The 19,106-nt window shown below is 43.5% G+C and overlaps 1 protein-coding gene across 1 annotated transcript in view; it reads left to right on the top strand.

Annotated features, from left to right (window-relative positions):
- Positions 1 to 19,106, top strand: part of LOC309550326 (uncharacterized protein) — a gene marked incomplete at both ends in the record, with an annotated part of 82,721 nt that overhangs the window by 57,153 nt on the left and 6,462 nt on the right. The window contains one exon of the mRNA XM_082250723.1: positions 16,900 to 17,410. Coding sequence (XP_082106849.1) covers positions 16,900 to 17,410 — 511 coding nt within the window. The remainder of the gene's footprint in view (positions 1 to 16,899; positions 17,411 to 19,106) is intronic.

Genomic DNA, 19,106 nt, shown 5'->3' with positions numbered 1-19,106 from the left:
TTTTATTGGAGAGGGAGGGGTTAATGTATGCCTGGTGCTTACTGACGTGTGTGGGGGGAGGTGACAGAGTGACACAGGGACAGATCGCAGGTTCAGCTATGCTGAACCCTGCAATCTGACCCTGCCTGTCACTTAGGAGATCCGCCCGCTTGTGTTTACACAAGCAGGCGGATCTCCACACTAGATCCCCGACGATCGGGTAAGAGCGGCGGCGATCGCCGCTGCTCCTCCCCTGGCCCGACTCCCGCTGTGACTGAATACAGCGGGAGCGAGCCTCCGGCGGCGCGCGCCGCCGAGAAAGGGGAGTGTCTGACGACGTAGTACTACGTCGTCAGACGATAACGAGCCACTTTGCCGCAGTAGTACTACGGTACTCAGACGGCAAGTGGTTAAAGGCATGGAAAGACGTGCAAATTGATATAAAAATATTTTTTTATCAAAGTTTAATTGTACATAGGAAATTTACCAAAAACACCATACAAAAGTTATTAAAAATGATATAAAATATTAAAAATGGTTGTGGTACATATTACCACACCATGTTATGTAGCTACAGCACGTTATACAACTGTATACATTGTGTAATGCACAGGGGCGTTGCTAAGTGGGAAAAAGACCAGGGGCTTGAACCCCGAAGGTAAATTTGATAACCCCTCCCACATTTTTAAGTAGGTCCCGCCAGAGCTCCACCCAAATCCCCTCTGAAGTGTCCGATCTGTCCGCCGCAATGTCGCATTCATTACTAGTAAAAAAAATTGAATAAATAAATAAAAATGCCATAAATCTAGCCCCTAGTTTGTAGACGCGATAACTTTTGTGCAAACCAATCAATATACGCTTATTGGGATTTTTTCTTTAACGAAAAAATCTAGCAGAATACAAATTGCCCTAAATTGATGAAGAAATTTGATTTCTTACATTTTTTTTATTGGATATGTTTTATAGCAGAAAGTATAATATATATATTTTTTTTTCCAAAATTGTTGGTCTTTTTTGTTTATAGCGCAAAAAATAAAAATCGCACAGGTGATCAAATACCACCAAAAGAAATCTCTATTTGTGGGGAAAAAAAGGGCGTACATTTTATTTGGGTACAGTGCTGCACGACTGCACAGTTTCAGGTATAGTAACACAGTGCCGCATCACGAAAAATGGCCTGGTCATTAACCACTTCTGGACCGGAAAGGATTGGCCCCCTTAACCACTTGCCGACCAGTCACGTTGACTGTACTGCGGCAAAGTGGTTCGTTATCGTCTGGCGACGTAGACCTACGTCACCAGACATTCCCCTCTCTCGGCGGCGCGCGCGCCGCCGGAGGCTCGCTCCCGCTGTATTCAGTTACAGAGGGAGTCGGGCCAGGGGAGGAGCGGCGGTGATCACCGCTGCTCTTCCCCGATCGTCGGGGAATCGAGTGTGGAGATCCGCCCGCTTGTGTAAACAAAGCGGGGCGGATCTCCTAAGTGACAGACAGGGTCAGATTGCAGGGTTCAGCATAGCTGAACCTGCGATCTGTCCCTGTGTCACTCAGTCACCTCCCCCCACACACGTTAGTAAGCACCAGGCATACATTAACCCCTCCCTCTCCAATAAAAATTACCCCTTCCCTGCCAGTGTCATTTTTACAGTAAAAGTGCATATTTATAGCATTGATTACTGTAGTAATGTCACTGGTACCCCCAAAAGTGTCAAAAATGTCAGTCAAGGGTCCGATCTGTCCTCCGCAATGTCGCAGTCCCGCAAAAAAAAAATCGCAGATCGCCGCCATTACTCGTTAAAAAAAAAAACACCAAAAATGACAGAAATCTTTCCCTTAGTCAGTAAACGCAATAACTTTTGCGCAAACCGATCAAAATACGCTTATTGTGATTTTTTTTTTACCAAAAATATGTAGCAGAAAACAAATTGGCCTAAAATGATAAAAAATTTTGATTTTTACATTTTTTTGGGGGGGGGAATTTCATATAAAAAAAAATGTGAAAAATATTGTTATTTTTTCAAAAATGTCGCTCTTTTTTTGTTTATAGCGCAAAAAGTAAAAATTGCACAGGTGATCAAATACCACCAAAAGAAAGCTCTATTTGTGGGGAAAAAAAAGGACATAAATTTAATTTGGGTACAACGTTGCACGACCCTGCAATTGTGCCGAATCGCAAAATATGGCCTGGTCAGGAATGGGGTAAAACCTTCTGGTCATAAAGCAGTTAAAAATACGCTCATTGAGAATTTTTTTTGTCAAAGACATGTAACTAAATACATTTTGGCCTAAATATATGACAAAAATTGAATATATTGGATATTTTTTAACTGTCAAAGTAGAAAAATATTGTTATTTTTTCTAAATTTTTGCATATTTTTATTAATATCAAAAATGAATAAAAAGCGCACAGGTGATCAAATACCACCAAAAGAAAGCTCTGTTTGTGGGAAAAAAAGGACGTAAATTTCGTTTGGGTACGGCATTGCATGACCACGCAATTGTCAGTTAAAATCGCACAGTGCCAAATCGCAAAAAGTGGCCTGGATGTAAGCCAGCAAAATCCTCCGGTGGTAAAGTGGTTAATGACCAGGCCCTATTTTGTGATTCACCACTGTGTTACTTTAACGGACAATTGCGCGGTCCTGCGACACTGTACCCAAATAAAAGGGGGCACAATGATCTCTGTGCATTAAAGGGGGCATTGAAGGGGGCACACTGATCTCTCTGCATTGAAGGGGGCACGCCGGTCTCCCTGCATTGAAGGGGGCACGCTGATCTCTCTGCATTGAAGGGGGCACACTGATCTCTCTGCATTGTAGGGGGCACGCTGATCATTCTGCATTGAACATTCTGCATTGAAAGGGGGCACGCTGGTCATTCTGCATTGAAAGGGGGCATGCTGGTCATTCTGCATTGAAAGGGGGTACGCTCAATTTTGGGTAAGTATTTATACCCTCAAAACTTGACAGACCCTTATTATATTTATTACTATCTTCAACAAATTCCATTTCCTTTTGTTTCAAGGGATACCTCCCATTTGGGGGATATTAAGGGGACTTCATTTTCCCTTCCTGTCTTTGTTACATTGAGGTACCTAGGGAATCAACTGCACATTTATTCATAATCAGGTGACTATTTTGGTAACTTTTTCTACCTGATATTTAGCCTCATACCAATTGGAGAGATAGCAATTTTGGGTTGAAATGTATTTCTATGCTCTGGTTTTATTATCTCTACCTATCATTTCTAGCCTGGCTGTCACCCTCTCTATGGGTCAACTCTAGGAGTCTGAGGGTCTCGGCTCCCCTCCCCCTCTGTGCTTGCTTTGGTGGCGTCACCTCTATTACCTCCACCTTCGGCATAAGAAAGGGCTCAGGTCATCTTAAGGTACTTTATTGGTATCATTGTCTTTATAATTATGTAAATCAATTGGGCACTCAATATTAGGACCATTGAGATAAGCCCTATATACATACACATGTCATGTTTTTTTATGTCTTTTCCCTTTGTTACCTAGAAATGTTCACTCTCGAGAAATGTCTATGAAAACTCCTGAAGAAGCTATTATGAAGATGGCGAAACATGTAGAGTTGATATTTTCGAGTGCATTCTCTTGATTTTATAATTTTATATTGATGTATTGTCTTGTCCTCACTTTCTATGTGTAATAAAATGTACAATTTTTGAGAATTCAGATTTTTCTCCATCATTTAGCACCGTTAAAGTCCCACTTGCCCCCCTCTATTGTTTGTTCTTAACAAGTCTTATGCCTAGCTACTCCTGTGGTGAGGAAGTCAATACCCCATTGGTGAAGACTGTATGAGTGGGCGGCGACTGTCGGAGGACGTAAGAGAAATAGGGTTTCCATCTGTCCAGATATGACGGATCGGATCAGATGTCTGCGGACATGTCTCTGCTGACATCCGGTGCCCCATAGGGATGCATGGGGGGACGGTTCAGATCATCCGCCAAAAAAAAGACAGGCGGATCTAAACGGTCCGCATGTGTGAAAGAGCCCCTAGGGTGAATAAACTGATTGCTGAGAGGGAGACAAGCACTGCTGCATCTGATAAATAAAACATACTGAAGTTACTGACTATTTAACCACTTAAGCCCCGGAGGATTTTCCTGCTAAAAGACCAGGGGGTATTTTGCGATTCGGCACTGCGTGACTTTAACGGACAATTGCGCGGTCGTGCAACGCTGTACCTAAACAAATTTGACGTCCTTTTTTCCCCACAAACAGAGCTTTCTTTTGGTGGTATTTGATCACCTGTGCGATTTTTTGATCAGGCGCTATAAACAAAAAAAGAGCGACAATTTTGCAAAAATAGCAGTATTTCCCAAAACAAAATGTAAAAATCAAAATTTTTTAACATTTTCGGCCAATTTGTTTTATCCTACCTATGTTTGGTAAAAAAATCGCAAAAAGCGTATTTTTATTGGTTTGCGCAAAAGTTATCGCGTTTACTAACAAAGGGAAAGATTTTTGTCATTTTTGTTGTTTTTTTTTTTTAACGCGTAATGGCGGCGATCTGCGATTTTTTTTGCGGTACTGCGACATTGCAGCGGACAGATCGGACCCTTGACTGACATTTTTGACACTTTTGGGGTTACCAGTGACATTTCTACAGTAATCAGTGCTATACATATGCACTGTTACTGTAAAAATACACTGGTAGTGAAGGGGTTAACTTTATTTGGGAGGGAGGGGCTGTGTGTGTCCCTAGGGGCGTGCTTTCTACTGTGATTGGCTGTGGCTTGAGCTGTAAGGACACTGATCAACGGATCTACATAGTAGATCCGTGTGATCCGTGTCTTTACACCGAGGAGAATGACAGGTGGCTTGTTTACACAAGCTGCCTGACATTCTCCCTCTCCCCCGACGATCGCCGAGTGACCGGCGGACATCGGGTCCGCTGGTCACACGCGTGGGGGGGTCCGTGATCGCGCGGGAGCGCGCATCCGCGGGCGCGCGCTCGCTCCCCAGACCCTCCCAGGCTAGTGACGTTAATTAACGTCACTCTGCCTGGCAGGGGCTGACCGCCGCAGTAAATCTACTTGCGGCGGTCGGCAAGCGGTTAACAGCACAAATCAAAAAGAAGCACCTTATATTTGTCTGGGCACCTTAAGTTTAATTGCATATTTTCCACATTGGAGCTTTTTTTATGAGTAAATGTAATTGCACTTTTGTTGAATAATACAAATATTATGTATGCATATTGCATATATGTTTTGAATAGAGTACTGTATATGAATTTGCACTAAGGAAATGCACTTTGGTCTTTATATGTGTGGACCCTTTCACACAGGTGGACCGTTCAGATCCGCCGGTCAGTTTTTTTGGCGGATCTGAACGGTCACCCCATGCACCTCTATGTCCGCTGACATCCAATCCGATCCATTAAATCTAGACGGATGGAAACCTTATTTTCCCATCCGTCCAGCAGATCGGATGGGATGGGATCGGATTAAAACGGACAGACGGTCCGTTCCCATCCGATTCCCCCATAGAGATGCATGGGGATCTGACAGCTGTGTTTTATTATTTTCATATGATATTTAATTTAAAGGTCATTTTAATTCTCCTAGTTATTAACCACTTAAGCCCCAGCCTTATTTCGGACACTTTTTGTTTACAAGTTAATCAGTATTTTTTCCTAGAAAACTACTTAGAACCCCCAAACATTATATATATTTTTTAGCAAAAACTCTGGAGAATAAAATGTCGGTCATTGCAAATTTTTTTGTCACGCGGTATTTGCGCAGCGGTCTTTAAAACGCCATTTTTTTGGGAAAAATTACGAAAAATCACATTTCACTGCATTTAAAAAATACTAAACAGTAAAGTTAGACCATTTTTTTGTATATTTTGTATATTGTGTATTATTTTGTATATTGTGAAAGATGATGTAGATAGATACCCAACATGTTACGGTTTAAAATTAAAAAAACACCGTGGAATGGCGACAAACTACGGTCAATAGAGATCTCAATAGGCGACATTTTAAATTTTTTTAACGGTTACCAGTTTAGAGTTGGAGTGTAGCTCTTTTTTTTAAATTATTGCTCACGCTCTGGCGATTGTGGCGATACCACACATGTGTCGTCTGAACAGTGATTTCTTTCGCGGCTCGACTTCCGTATACGTTTTCTTTCATGCGCGAGCTAACGGTGACGGGGGCGGCTAAAAAATGTTTTTTTTCCTATTTATTTTATTTCTTTTTTTAACTTTATTACAGGTTTTTGTAAAAAAAAAAAATCTGATCACTTTTATTGCTGGCACAAGCAATGTAAACATTCCTTGTGACACCAATATGCAGTGACAGGTACTCTTTATGGAGGGATCGAGGGTCTAAAAGACCCCAAACCCCTCCACTACACTTTCATGTATGCAAAATGCAGAAAACTGCATTTTTGCATACAGTCGTTTTTTAAATCTGCCGCCTTTTGCAGCAGAGTAACCCGGAAGTGACGTTATGGACGCCGTCTCCGGGTTACGTCATTGGAGACCCGATCAAAGCCACTTTCGGCTTAGATCAGGACTCCATCCAGCCAGTGGATGCACCAGCTGGGTACTCGGGTCTCCTGGTGGGACGGGAGGCCGGGGCAAAGTCACGGAAGGCGGCGGGAGGGGGGGACGTCCCCTCCCGCTCACCCGGGTAACGATCGAGCGGCTCCCGAGCCGCATCGGTCGTTACCGGCGGAAAGCCAACCGTCGCTCTAAACCACAGTACCGGGATATTACGGGTGCCCCTTCTTCTCTGTGAATTGGGGAACATGGAAAGGATCAGTGGATGGCTGCGACCCTCTTCTGATCCCGTGTGTCGACAGGCACAGTCAATGCTTTTTATTTTATTTTTTTCTACTTGAAAGGACAAGGAAAATGAGCCTCCTACAATGGAAGCAAAAGTTAGCCAACAAAAGTCTCAGCGTAGAACCCCCAAACATTATATATATTTTTTTTTTAGCAGAGACCCTAGAGAATAAAATGGAGAACGTTGGAATATTTTTTATCACGCCGTATTTGCGCAGCGATCTTACAAAAGCATTTTTTTTTTTTTTTTTTAAAACACACTTTTTTTAATTAAAAAGTAAAAAAACAGCAAAGTTAGCCCAATTTTTTTATATAATGGTAAAGATAGTGTTACACTGAGTAAATAGATACACAACATGTCATGCTTCAAAATTGCGCACGCTCGTGGAATGGCGACAAACTCTGGTACTTAAAAATCCCCATAACCGACATTTTAAAAATTTCTACAGGTTACCAGTTTAGAGTTACAGAGGAGGTCCAGGGCTCTAACAATCGCGGTTTGAACATTGTTTACATTTGTGGGCGCGACTTGCGTATGCGTTCGCTTCTGCATGCGAGCTAACAGGGGCGGGGCGCTTTAATTTTTTTTTTCTATTTATTTTATCTGTTATCTTTTATTTTGACACTGTCCTTTTATAAAAAAAATAAAAAATCATCACTTTTATTCCTATTACAAGGAATGTAAACATCCCTTGTAATAGAAATAAGCATGACAGGTCCTCTTTAATGTGAGATCTGGGGTCAAAAAGACCTCACATCTACACTAAAAAGCAAAAAAAAAAAAGTAATTTTTATTCATGATGGAAAAAAAATGGGCTGTTTAAGGCTGTTGCTAGGAAGTGACATATGACGTCGCCCCGGTCGCCCAAGGCAATAGAGTCGAGTGGGAGCCAGCTTGCCCTCACTCCACTTCCTGCCTCAGAGGAGAGCGGACCGGATCATTTTCCCCGTTACCGACGGCTCCAGTAAGCAGGGAAAACGACGGGAAATGGCGGGAGGGGGCACCTCTCCTACCGCCCCTAAAGGTGATCCTGGGGCGCATCCGCCACTGGGACCGCCTATATGTTAAAGCAGACCACCCGCAGTTTAGAAAAATACTGAGATTATGGCAGCTATCTGCTACCATAACCCCGGTATTTAACATTAAAGGGCCGACGTAAATACATGGTGGGCGGTCCGTAATTGGTTACGGACTCAAGCCCATGACTCAATACCAGTTCAGAAAGATAAAAACATGGACAGTAAGAAAAGTGCCATAACATTAGGTGATCTAATACCACCAAGAGAAAGATCTATTTGTGGGAAGAAAAGGACATCAATTTTATTTGGGTACAGTGTCACACGACCGCGCAATTACCAGTTAAAGTTACGCAGTGCTGTATCACAAAAAAATGGCCTGGTCATCAAGGGGGAGGGGGTAAATCCAGAGGTCAAATGGTTAAAGCAGGCGATTCTCTTTTCATGTACAAGTGATCCAAGTGGCTACATAGCTGCTGGATTACTTTTATAGTAACCTACAAGTGTAACCATCCTCTCCACCCACCCTCCTGCCATCTTTACCTCACATCCCATCAGGGAGCCTGGTAACAATGCGACAGAGAAGTTACTGCCCTTCTTCTGTGACATAAGAGACCCAAAGTGATGAGGATTTTGTCCCTTCAAGTTATATTTTGTTGACAAGCCATTACCGGCTTGTACAGCATCTGATCAAGCCAATCTCAGTTCGATAGATGCTTTGGAGGCCAGAGGAGAGATGTGGGGCCTAATAGACCCCAGATCTTTCCATACAGAGGACATGTCTAAGCCCATGCCATCACAAGAAATACTGTTCATCCTTTCTGATAGCAATGATGCTGATAAAAAAAAAGAAAAAGAAAAGAAAATTAAGATACAGTGTTAAAAACAAATACACTCAACAAAAAAACGTAAAAAAACAAACAAAAAAAAATGCCCCATTCCCTCATGCTTATGTGCAAAAGCACACGTAGGTCCTGCACGTAAACAGCGATCTCACCATACATTGGATGTATCATCGATTCGCTATGAACATCAGAACGAGAGCAATAATTCTGAGTCCAGACCTCCTGTGTAACTCTAAACAGGTAACCTGTAAAGGCTTTTAAATTGTCACCTAAGGATAATTTATTGTAGTTTGTGGCCTTTCCATGAGCGTGTGTAATTGTAACGCGTGACACGTTAGGTATCTATTTACTGTTTATTTTATCTATTTATTTTTTATTTATATATTTTATATTTTACAAAAAAATGGGTATAATATTTTGTGTGCATTAAAATTTATAAAAATGTATTTCTTTTTTTTAACTGTGTTTGAAAAAACGCTGCGCAAATATCATGTGACATAAAAAAATTGCAATACCCACCATTTTATTCTTTTTTATTATAAAAATATATAATGTTTTGGGGGTCTTAGTAATTTTCTAGCAAAAAAAACCCCCCAAAAAACAGATTTTAACATGTATGAGGGAACTGTCGGAATTGGCACGGAGGTCAAGCGGTTAAACATAGCTCCTGGTACGAAAGAACTGGGTGCGGATTTGGAATGCGTTGACATGTGTGATGAGCCTATTGAATGGCATCAGATGTTGGCTAAGACATGAGTTTCTCTAATACAAATACATTGAGGGTGTGGGCTCCAGTAAGCAGCGCTGTGTGACAATGAAATTCTACAGGGCACGCATTAAAACGTTTACAGAAGTAATCCGAGAAATTAGTTTCATATATTTCTTTCTTCTCATACTCCGTTATTGCCATTTCCCTTTTCAGGCTAGGTGAGTCTGCTATAACTCCGTTCCCTCTCATTGTGTATATTATTTAACTTGTGTTCCTTTTGATGTTTTTTTTGTTTCTTCTGCTAAAAAACTATATTCGATTATTGCTAATTAAAGCCTGAAAGGCTGAAGTCGTAGATTCTGTTTCTGGGATCTACTGTTGCTAACCCAGAAAGGCTGGTCCTTGGCATTTATGGTCCTAGGGTATGAGAAGTGAGTGCAAACAAAGGGTTAAAACTATATAGGGTAATGTTAAGGTTATGGAAAGCATCAGTGTGCAGGTTAGTGTGGAGGTTATCGTAAGGGTTAGTGTGGAGGTTATCTTGAGGGTTAGCGTGGAGGTTATCGTGAGGATTAGTGTGAAGGTTATCCCGAGGGTTAGTGTGGAGGTTTGTGTGAAGGTTGGGGGGGTATAATTTAGTTTTCGGATTACAGAGAGATTTTGCATGAGAGTTACAGGGAGGGTTTGTATGGATGTTACTGTAAAGGTTACAGGAAGGTTTATTATGGAACTAAATGTGAAGGCTAGTCATGCTAAAACAGAAAAGGACCTTCCCCGCAGTGTTACCAACAAGCATAGAAGAGTACAATTGTCTACACCGTACAACGCCTTTGCACACATAAGAAGTCCTCGAGATAGTTGTAGATCTCCATTGTGTACTTAATGGTGATATATCTAATGATCCCAAATAAAATCTTATATTACATAGTGTTGCCATTGTCCAGGGTACAAAATCTCCCAGCAGGATGGGGGTGGGGTGGGGTGGGGGGTGGAAGAACCAAGAAAGGAAGTGTGAAGGCTACCATGGGGACCCAGTCATGCTGAAACAGAAAAGGACCTTCCCCATAGTGTTACCAACAAGCATAGAAGAGTGTTGTCTACACCGTACAATGCCTTTGCATACTGTAATAATAACAGTACTATTCACAAGAGACACCTGAACTCAATCCTTTGGAGGGGAGTCCCTAAACCTTTGCCCATATATTTTACTTGCATTACCGGCAAGTGTTCATGGAATTCGTGGAATTCACTCCACTCCCTCAGGAGCAGATGCAGGATGCGTATAATCAGCTCAAAGATCAACATGTGGTACTGTGGACTGAGGGTTGTCTGGGGGTGTCTGCAGCGGGAGCTATGGGAGTACTGCCCGTGGATGTCAAGGCACACATAAGAAGTCCTCGAGATAGTTGTAGATCTCCATTGTGTACTTAATGGCGATATATCTAATGATCCCAAATAAAATCTTATATTACGTAGTGTAGCCATTGTCCAGGGTACAAAATCTCCCTGCAGGAGGGGGGGGGGGGGTGATGAACCAAGAAAGGAAGTGCGAAGTCTACCATGGGTCCCAGTCATGCTTAAACAGAAAAGGACCTTCCCCATAGTGTTACCAACAAGCATAGAGGAGTACAATTGTCTACACCATAACAGTACTATTCACAAGAGACACCTGAACTCAATCCTTGGGAGTCCCTAAACCTTTGCCCATATATTTTACTTGCGTTACCGGCAAGTGTTCATGGAATTCGTGAAATTCACTCCACTCACTCCCTCAGGAGCAGATGCAGGATGCGTACAATCAGCTCAAAGATCAACATGTGGTACTGTGGACTGAGGGTTGTTTGGGGGTGTCTGCATCGGGAGCTATGGGAGTACTGCCCGTGGATGTCAAGGCACACATAAGAAGTCCTCGAGATAGTTGTAGATCTCCATTGTGTACTTAATGGTGATATATCTAATGATCCCAAATAAAATCTTAAATTACATAGTGTAGCCATTGTCCAGGGTACAAAATCTCCCAACAGGAGAGGGGGTGGAGGGGGTGGAGGGGGGGGGAGAACGAAGAAAGGAAATGTGAAGTCTACCATGGGGACCCAGTCATGCTTAAACAGAAAAGGACCTTCCCCATAGTGTTACCAACAAGCATAGAAGAGTGTTGTCTACACCGTACAATGCCTTTGCATACTGTAAAAATAACAGTACTATTCACAAGAGACACCTGAACTCAATCCTTTAGAGAGGAATCCCTAAAACTTTGCCCATATATTTTACTTGCATTACCGGCAAGTGTTCATGGAATTCGTGGAATTCGCTCCACTCCCCCAGGAGCAGATGCATGATGCGTATAATCAGCTCAAAGATCAACATGTGGTACTGTGGACTGAGGGTTGTCTGGGGGTGTCTGCATCGGGGGCTATGGGAGTACAGCCCGTGGATGTCAAGGCACACAAAAGAAGTCCTCGAGATAGTTGTAGATCTCCATTGTGTACTTAATGGTGATATATCTAATGATCCCAAATAAAATCTTATATTACGTAGTGTAGCCATTGTCCAGGGTACAAAATCTCCCTGCAGGAGGGGGGGGAGGGTGATGAACCAAGAAAGGAAGTGCGAAGTCTACCATGGGTCCCAGTCATGCTTAAACAGAAAAGGACCTTCCCCATAGTGTTTCCAACAAGCATAGAGGAGTACAATTGTCTACACCATAACAGTACTATTCACAAGAGACACCTGAACTCAATCCTTGGGAGTCCCTAAACCTTTGCCCATATATATTACTTGCGTTACCGGCAAGTGTTCATGGAATTCGTGAAATTCACTCCACTCACTCCCTCAGGAGCAGATGCAGGATGCGTACAATCAGCTCAAAGATCAACATGTGGTACTGTGGACTGAGGGTTGTTTGGGGGTGTCTGCATCGGGAGCTATGGGAGTACTGCCCGTGGATGTCAAGGCACACATAAGAAGTCCTCGAGATAGTTGTAGATCTCCATTGTGTACTTAATGGTGATATATCTAATGATCCCAAATAAAATCTTATATTACATAGTGTAGCCATTATCCAGGGTACAAAATCTCCCAGCAGGAGGGGGGTGGGGGGGTTGAAGAACCAAGAAAGGAAATGTGAAGTCTACCATGGGGACCCAGTCATGCTGAAACAGAAAAGGACCTTCCCCATAGTGTTACCAACAAGCATAGAAGAGTGTTGTCTACACCGTACAATGCCTTTGCATACTGTAAAAATAACAGTACTATTCACAAGAGACACCTAAACTCAATCCCTTGGAGAGGAGTCCCTAAACCTTTGCCCATATATTTTACTTGCGTTACCGGCAAGTGTTCATGGAATTCATGAAATTCACTCCACTCACTCCCTCAGGAGCAGATGCAGGATGCGTACAATCAGCTCAAAGATCAACATGTGGTACTGTGGACTGAGGGTTGTTTGGGGGTGTCTGCACCAGGGGCTATGGGAGTACTGCCCGTGGATGTCAAGGTACACATAAGAAGTCCTCGAGATAGTTGTAGATCTCCAATGTGTACTTAATGGTGATATATCTAATGATCCCAAATAAAATCTTATATTACATAGTGTAGCCATTATCCAGGGTACAAAATCTGCCAGCAGGAGGGGGGGGGGGGGGGTGAATAACCAAGAAAGGAAATGTGAAGGCTACCATGGGGACCCAGTCATTCTGAAACAGAAAAGGACTTCCCCATAGTGTTACCAACAAGCATAGAAGAGTGTTGTGTTGACTACACCGTACAATGCCTTTGCATACTGTATAAATAACAGTACTATTCACAAGAGACACCTGAACTCAATCCTTTGGAGGGGAGTCCCTAAACCTTTGCCCATATATTTTACTTGCATTACCGGCAAGTGTTCATGGACTTAGTGAAATTCGATCCACCTCCTCAAGAGCAGATGCACGATACCTATAATCAGCCTAAAATATCAACAAGTGGTACTGTGGACTGAGGGTTGTCTGGGGGTATCTGCATCGGGAGCTATGGGAGTACTGCCCGTGGATGTCAAAGCACACATAAGAAGGCCTTGAGATAATTGTAGATCTTTATTATATACTTAATGGTGATATATCTAAAAATCCCAAATAAAATCTTATATTATGTAGTGTAGCCATTGTCCGGGGTACAAAATCTCCCAGCAGGAAGGGGGGGGGGGGGTTGATGAAGAACCAAGAAAAGAAGTGTGAAAGCTACCATGGGGACCCAGTCATGCTGAAACAGAAAAGGATCTTCCCTGCAGTGTTACCAACAAGCATAGAAGCGTACAATTGTCTACACCATACAGTGCCTTTGCATACTGTAAAAATAACAGTACTATTCACAAGAGACACCTGAACTCAATCCTTGGGAGTCCCTCAACCTTTGCCCATATATTTTGCATGCATTACCAGCAAGTGTTCATGGAGGTCCAGACAAGCAAGCAAAAAATGAAAAAGGGACTATCCCCAGTGGTTGCTTTCTTTACTTGCTTCGATGTATAGTGAATAGCTGAGCTCTGTAACATCAATACATTTCTAACTACATGTAGCACAGGGGCTGCTGAATAGATGCCCAGGGTTCTTTACCCAGTAATTGCCCCGCAGCCAGACACACAGTTACAGTCAGTTCTCAGGCTTAATGAACAGTCTAGGGTAGCGATAGCAAACCCGTGGCACTGCTGGCATGCAGAGCCCTCTCTGTGGGCACGCAAGCTATAGTCTTCTGAGCAGCTCCGGGCACACAAAGGCTCCTCACACTTCACTAACAGGCAGATAATGAGGCCATTGCGGAGAGAGCACAAAGCGCCCAGTGTTCCTGCACTAGATCACACACACAGCACTTTGACTCAGCGCTCCACTCACAGGTAGTGAGGAGACAACTCTTTGGAGAAAGCGCTGCAGGACCGACTCACAGACCGGCAGGAGGGAAGCCCGATTACCTCCCTCGGCCAGGGAATAAACAGCCAATTGACTGGCACGGGAGGAGAAGTGTTTGCCCAGGAGTTGCCTGAGTGCAGCCGCTTCGTTCCATTGGTGAGAAAGCCCAGAGATGAAGCTGGGTCATGTGACCAGAGCTGCCAGTGATGAGCCATGCCATGTGACCACATGCGGTCTTATGGTGATCGAAAGAAAGGTGTATGTGGGCAGAGGGAGCATAATGGGCTACATGAGTGTCACTACACCACTGCTGTAACACAGCAGAGGCGGTGGTGAGCTGCAGAGTAGGGGGACCAGACATGTGATGGAGAGGAAAGTGTGCCATGAGCTGCATGGAGGGGTGTTATGCATGGTAAGGAGGTGTGCTATGAGTTACATGGCAATGAGTAATGTGCTGTGGCTCACTGACGTGATATGGCCGGACAATAGAGAGGTGTAAGCTGAAGGTCAATACATAATATTGCTAGAAGTTTACTGTATGATGGAGATGTGCGATGTTCTGCATGTCAATGTGCTGCATGTCAATGTGCTGCATGGCTATGTGCTGCATGGCGATGGGGATGTGCTGCATGGTGATGTGGACGTGTGATGTGCTATATTGAGATACAGTAAAACCTTGGATTGAGAGTAGGGATGGGCTTGATGTTTGAGTTGAACATAAGTTCGACTCAAACATCAGCTGTTCTTGTGTTCGCAGAACACACAAACAAATTGGGTGCTCGGCGGGAAGTCCGCCCGCCGATGAGCGCTCCCAAAATACACTGCTCTGGTGCAGTGAATAAATTACTGATAACTGGCCAAAGCATGCACCTGACCTGTATGCTTTGGCCAATCACAGCACAATGTCCTGTCAGAGCCATGATTGGCCAAAGGCAGGGTGCCTTTAGCCAATCATGGCTCAGGGGCTAAGTCCACATCCCAGCGATTAGGCAGGTAGTTAGTGGATAGTGTGTTGAGTTAGTTTAGTGCAGTGAGTGTAGTGTACAGGTTATACCCCACTTTTATAATGTATGGATATGTTGTAGTCCTGGGTCCCCTCTCGGTGCTCCCCAAGTTTTGTGTCCCTGTCACTTATAGTTCATGAGCAGTGCCATGCCAAGCTGACCAATATTTCCCATAGATGCCAATGTTAAAGATGGGGAGCAGTGCCATGTCGAGCTGACCAATATTTCCCATAGATGCCAATGTTAAAGATGGGGAGCTGTGCCATGTCCAGCTGACCAATATTTCCCATAGATGCCAATGTTAAAGATGGGGAGCAGTGTCATGCCAAGCTGACCAATATTTCCCATAGATGCCAATGTTAAAGATGGGGAGCAGTGCCATGTCGAGCTGACCAATGTTTCCCATAGAAATAAAAATTCAAAGACACTTCGGTCTCTTCTGAGGCGTCCCGCCAAATGACGGTGTTAAGCTTTGACAGCTGTTTTATAGGGATGGGACCACGTGGTTACATCACCCGGTGGCACCGCCCCATTCTGACGTCACATGACATCACGTGATGTCAGACAGGTTGGTGCCACCGAGTGATGTAACCGGGTGGCCCCGCTCCTTGCCTATAAAATAGCTGTCAAAACTCAAGAGCGTCATTTGGCGGGTAGCCTCTGAAGAGGCGAAGCGTCTTTGAACTTTTTCTATTTTTCAGGTTGGCGATCGTCGTGATTGATGATGGATTTACACTGAGGGACACTTTTTCTTTTTTTTTTTTTTTTTTCAAAAGAGGACTTGTCTAAAACTGTCTTTTGTGCTTATTTTTTTGTACACTTTTTTGGTGAATGGGTAGGGTATGATGTACCCCATACCCATTCACATAGTGGGGGTGGGATCTGGGGGCCCCCTCGTTAAAGGGGGCTTCCAGATTCTGATAGCCCCCCACCCGCAGACCCCCACAACCACAGCCCAGGGTTGTCGGGAAGAGGCCCTTGTCCAAATCGATATGGGGACAAGGTGCTTTGGGGGGCCCCAGTCTATTTTTCAGGTTGGCGATCGTCGTGATTGATGATGGATTTACACTGAGGGACACTTTTTCTTTTTTTTTTTTCCAAAAGAGGACTTGTCTAAAACTGTCTTTTGTGCTTATTTTTTTGTACACTTTTTTGGTGAATGGGTAGGGTATGATGTACCCCATACCCATTCACATAGTGGGGGTGGGATCTGGGGGCCCCCTCGTTAAAGGGGGCTTCCAGATTCTGATAGCCCCCCACCCGCAGACCCCCACAACCACAGCCCAGGGTTGTCGGGAAGAGGCCCTTGTCCAAATCGATATGGGGACAAGGTGCTTTGGGGGGCCCCAGTCCAGAAGCTGCTATGGCTGCGAAGGGTGGGCCAACTCAATATTGAACCCTACGGACTAAGACTGGGATGCCATTAAAGTTTATGTGCGTGTAAAGGCAGGCGTCCCAATACTGTTGACAATATAGTGTATGTTATTTTTGTTATTGGGTTAGGTATACCTAGGAACAAACATACTGTGATGCTACATCTTCTTGTCCTGTTGCAATAAGAATTGACCAAACATTTCTCATGATTATCTTTAATAAATTGATTTTATAGATTTTGATTCAACATAATTCTGTTCTTCTTGTAGCTCAATCAACCGTTGTACTCCACACTCCACAGCGATGATGAAAAAACTAAGAATATTTACCATATTCGTGATGATAGTGACTATAGGATTTATTAGCAGGGAAACTTTTAAAAATAAATACAATTTAATTTTCGATTTCCTCATTTCCAATTACTTCACAACCTCGAAGAGCACTAAAGGAAGATTCAATCTGTTAGAAAATGAAACTTCCAATTTTTTTGATGCAAACACCATTCTAAGAAAAGGAAATGGAATCTTATTTATGGAGACCACGGATAGAATGAATCCACCATCCCTGGTACTGTGCTCCATTGAATCAGCCGCACGAATCTACCCTGATCGACCGGTGGCCTTATTCATGAAAGGATTGGAGGACATTACCACAGAAGAAGATGAGAAGAGAGCAAGACAACAATTTCCAACCCTATCATCTTTTAGCAATGTTTACCTCTTCCCACTGAGAATGGATCAGTTATTTGATAACACGCCACTTAAGCCGTGGTTTGATAAGGTATAGTACAGACTAATTAGGGGACCATTGGGGAAAGCAAATTTGGAAAACGTTTGGGTACATGCAAATGGGAAGTTCAATAACATGAGGAGATTGTTGTGAATGATAATAAAATTCTTAGCTGTATTAACCGCTTGCCGACTGCGCACAGTATATTTACTGCGGCAGTCGGCCCCGGCCAGGCAGAGTGACGTAGGTCTACGTCGCTCGCCTGTCACTCCTTCCAGAGCCAATAGCGGGCCTCGGCTCGTTCACGGAGGAGTGCGGGAGTGTGACTGGCGGACCCGATGTCCGCCGGTCACACTACGATCGCCGCTACAGCGGGAGAAAGAAAGAGCGGCTTGTGTAAACAAGCCACCTGTCAGTTCTCCCTGTGTAAAAGTGAAGATCAAACAGTTCTACTATGTAGAACTGTTGATCTTTGTTTTTACACTAGTAGACCTGTCCCTGCACAGTTAGAATCACGCCCCTAGGACACACTTAACCCCTCCCTGTCCAATACTGTTAACCCCTTCCCTGCCAGTGTCATTTTTGCAGTAACAGTGCATATATATAGCACTGATTACTGCAGTAATGTCACTGGTACCCCCAAAAGTGTCAAAAATGTCAGTCAAGGGTCCGATCTGTCCGCCGCAATGTCGCAGTACCGCAAAAAAAATCGCAGATCGCCGCCATTACTCGTTAAAAAAAAAAACACCAAAAATGACAAAAATCTTTCCCTTTGTTAGTAAACGCGATAACTTTTGCGCAAACCAATCAAAATACGCTTTTTGCGATTTTTTTTACCAAACATAGGTAGCGTAAAACAAATTGGCCGAAAATTTTAAAAAATTTTGATTTTTACATTTTTTTTGGGGGGAATTTCATATAAAAAAAAGTGAAAAATATTGTTGTTTTTGCAAAAATTACGCTCTTTTTTTGTTTATAGCGCGTGATCAAAAAATCGCACAGGTGATCAAATACCACCAAAAGAAAGCTCTGTTTGTGGGAAAAAAAGGACGTGAAATTCGTTTAGGTACAGCGTCGCACGACCGCGCGATTGTCCGTTAAAGTCACGCAGTAAAAAATCGCAAAATAACCCCTGGTCTTTTAGCAGGAAAATCCTCCGGTGGTAAAGTGGTTAAAGAGGAACTGAACTTTAGAATACGTGCCTAAAAAGTCATATGGGGGCAAGTCATCAGTACAGGGGGTTAGTCACCAGTATTATCTGTGGTCCCCAACAACTGATCTTTCCCTATTACTAATTATGACTAATGCCTCGTACACAACAATTTTGTTAGTATGATGCTTCCGACAACCGACTGCGACTTTTCGGCCGAATAAAATCTGGTGTGCATGCTATAAAATGTTTGTTGGCCGTCAACACAACGGCCGATTTTCCGTCAGTCAATACAGATTTCGGCAGACAAAATTCAGATGAGCAAGACTGGGCATGCTCAGAGAAGAAAAAACACACGGAAAGTTAACCAGCACATGACATCACTTGGGTTTTGTTGGCCGAGAAAATTTGTGTGCAGTCTAGAGCACATTTCAACCAACACAACAACACTGGACAAAAGACGGCCGATCGGTCGGCCGATAATCGTACGAGGCTTTACTCTGCCTTGTTTAGCACTTTGTGGAGGCAGTCATCTTGGCAGAGGTAGGGCTTTGCTTTCTCAAGTCAGGGCTTGCCGCAAGGAGAACAGTACAGTTA

This window comes from Pelophylax lessonae (genome assembly GCF_965119305.1).
Source record: "Pelophylax lessonae genome assembly, chromosome: 3".
Classification (NCBI taxonomy): Eukaryota; Metazoa; Chordata; class Amphibia; order Anura; family Ranidae; genus Pelophylax; species Pelophylax lessonae.
Note: the sequence above shows the minus strand (reverse complement) of the source record. Positions and strands in the feature narration are given on the sequence as shown.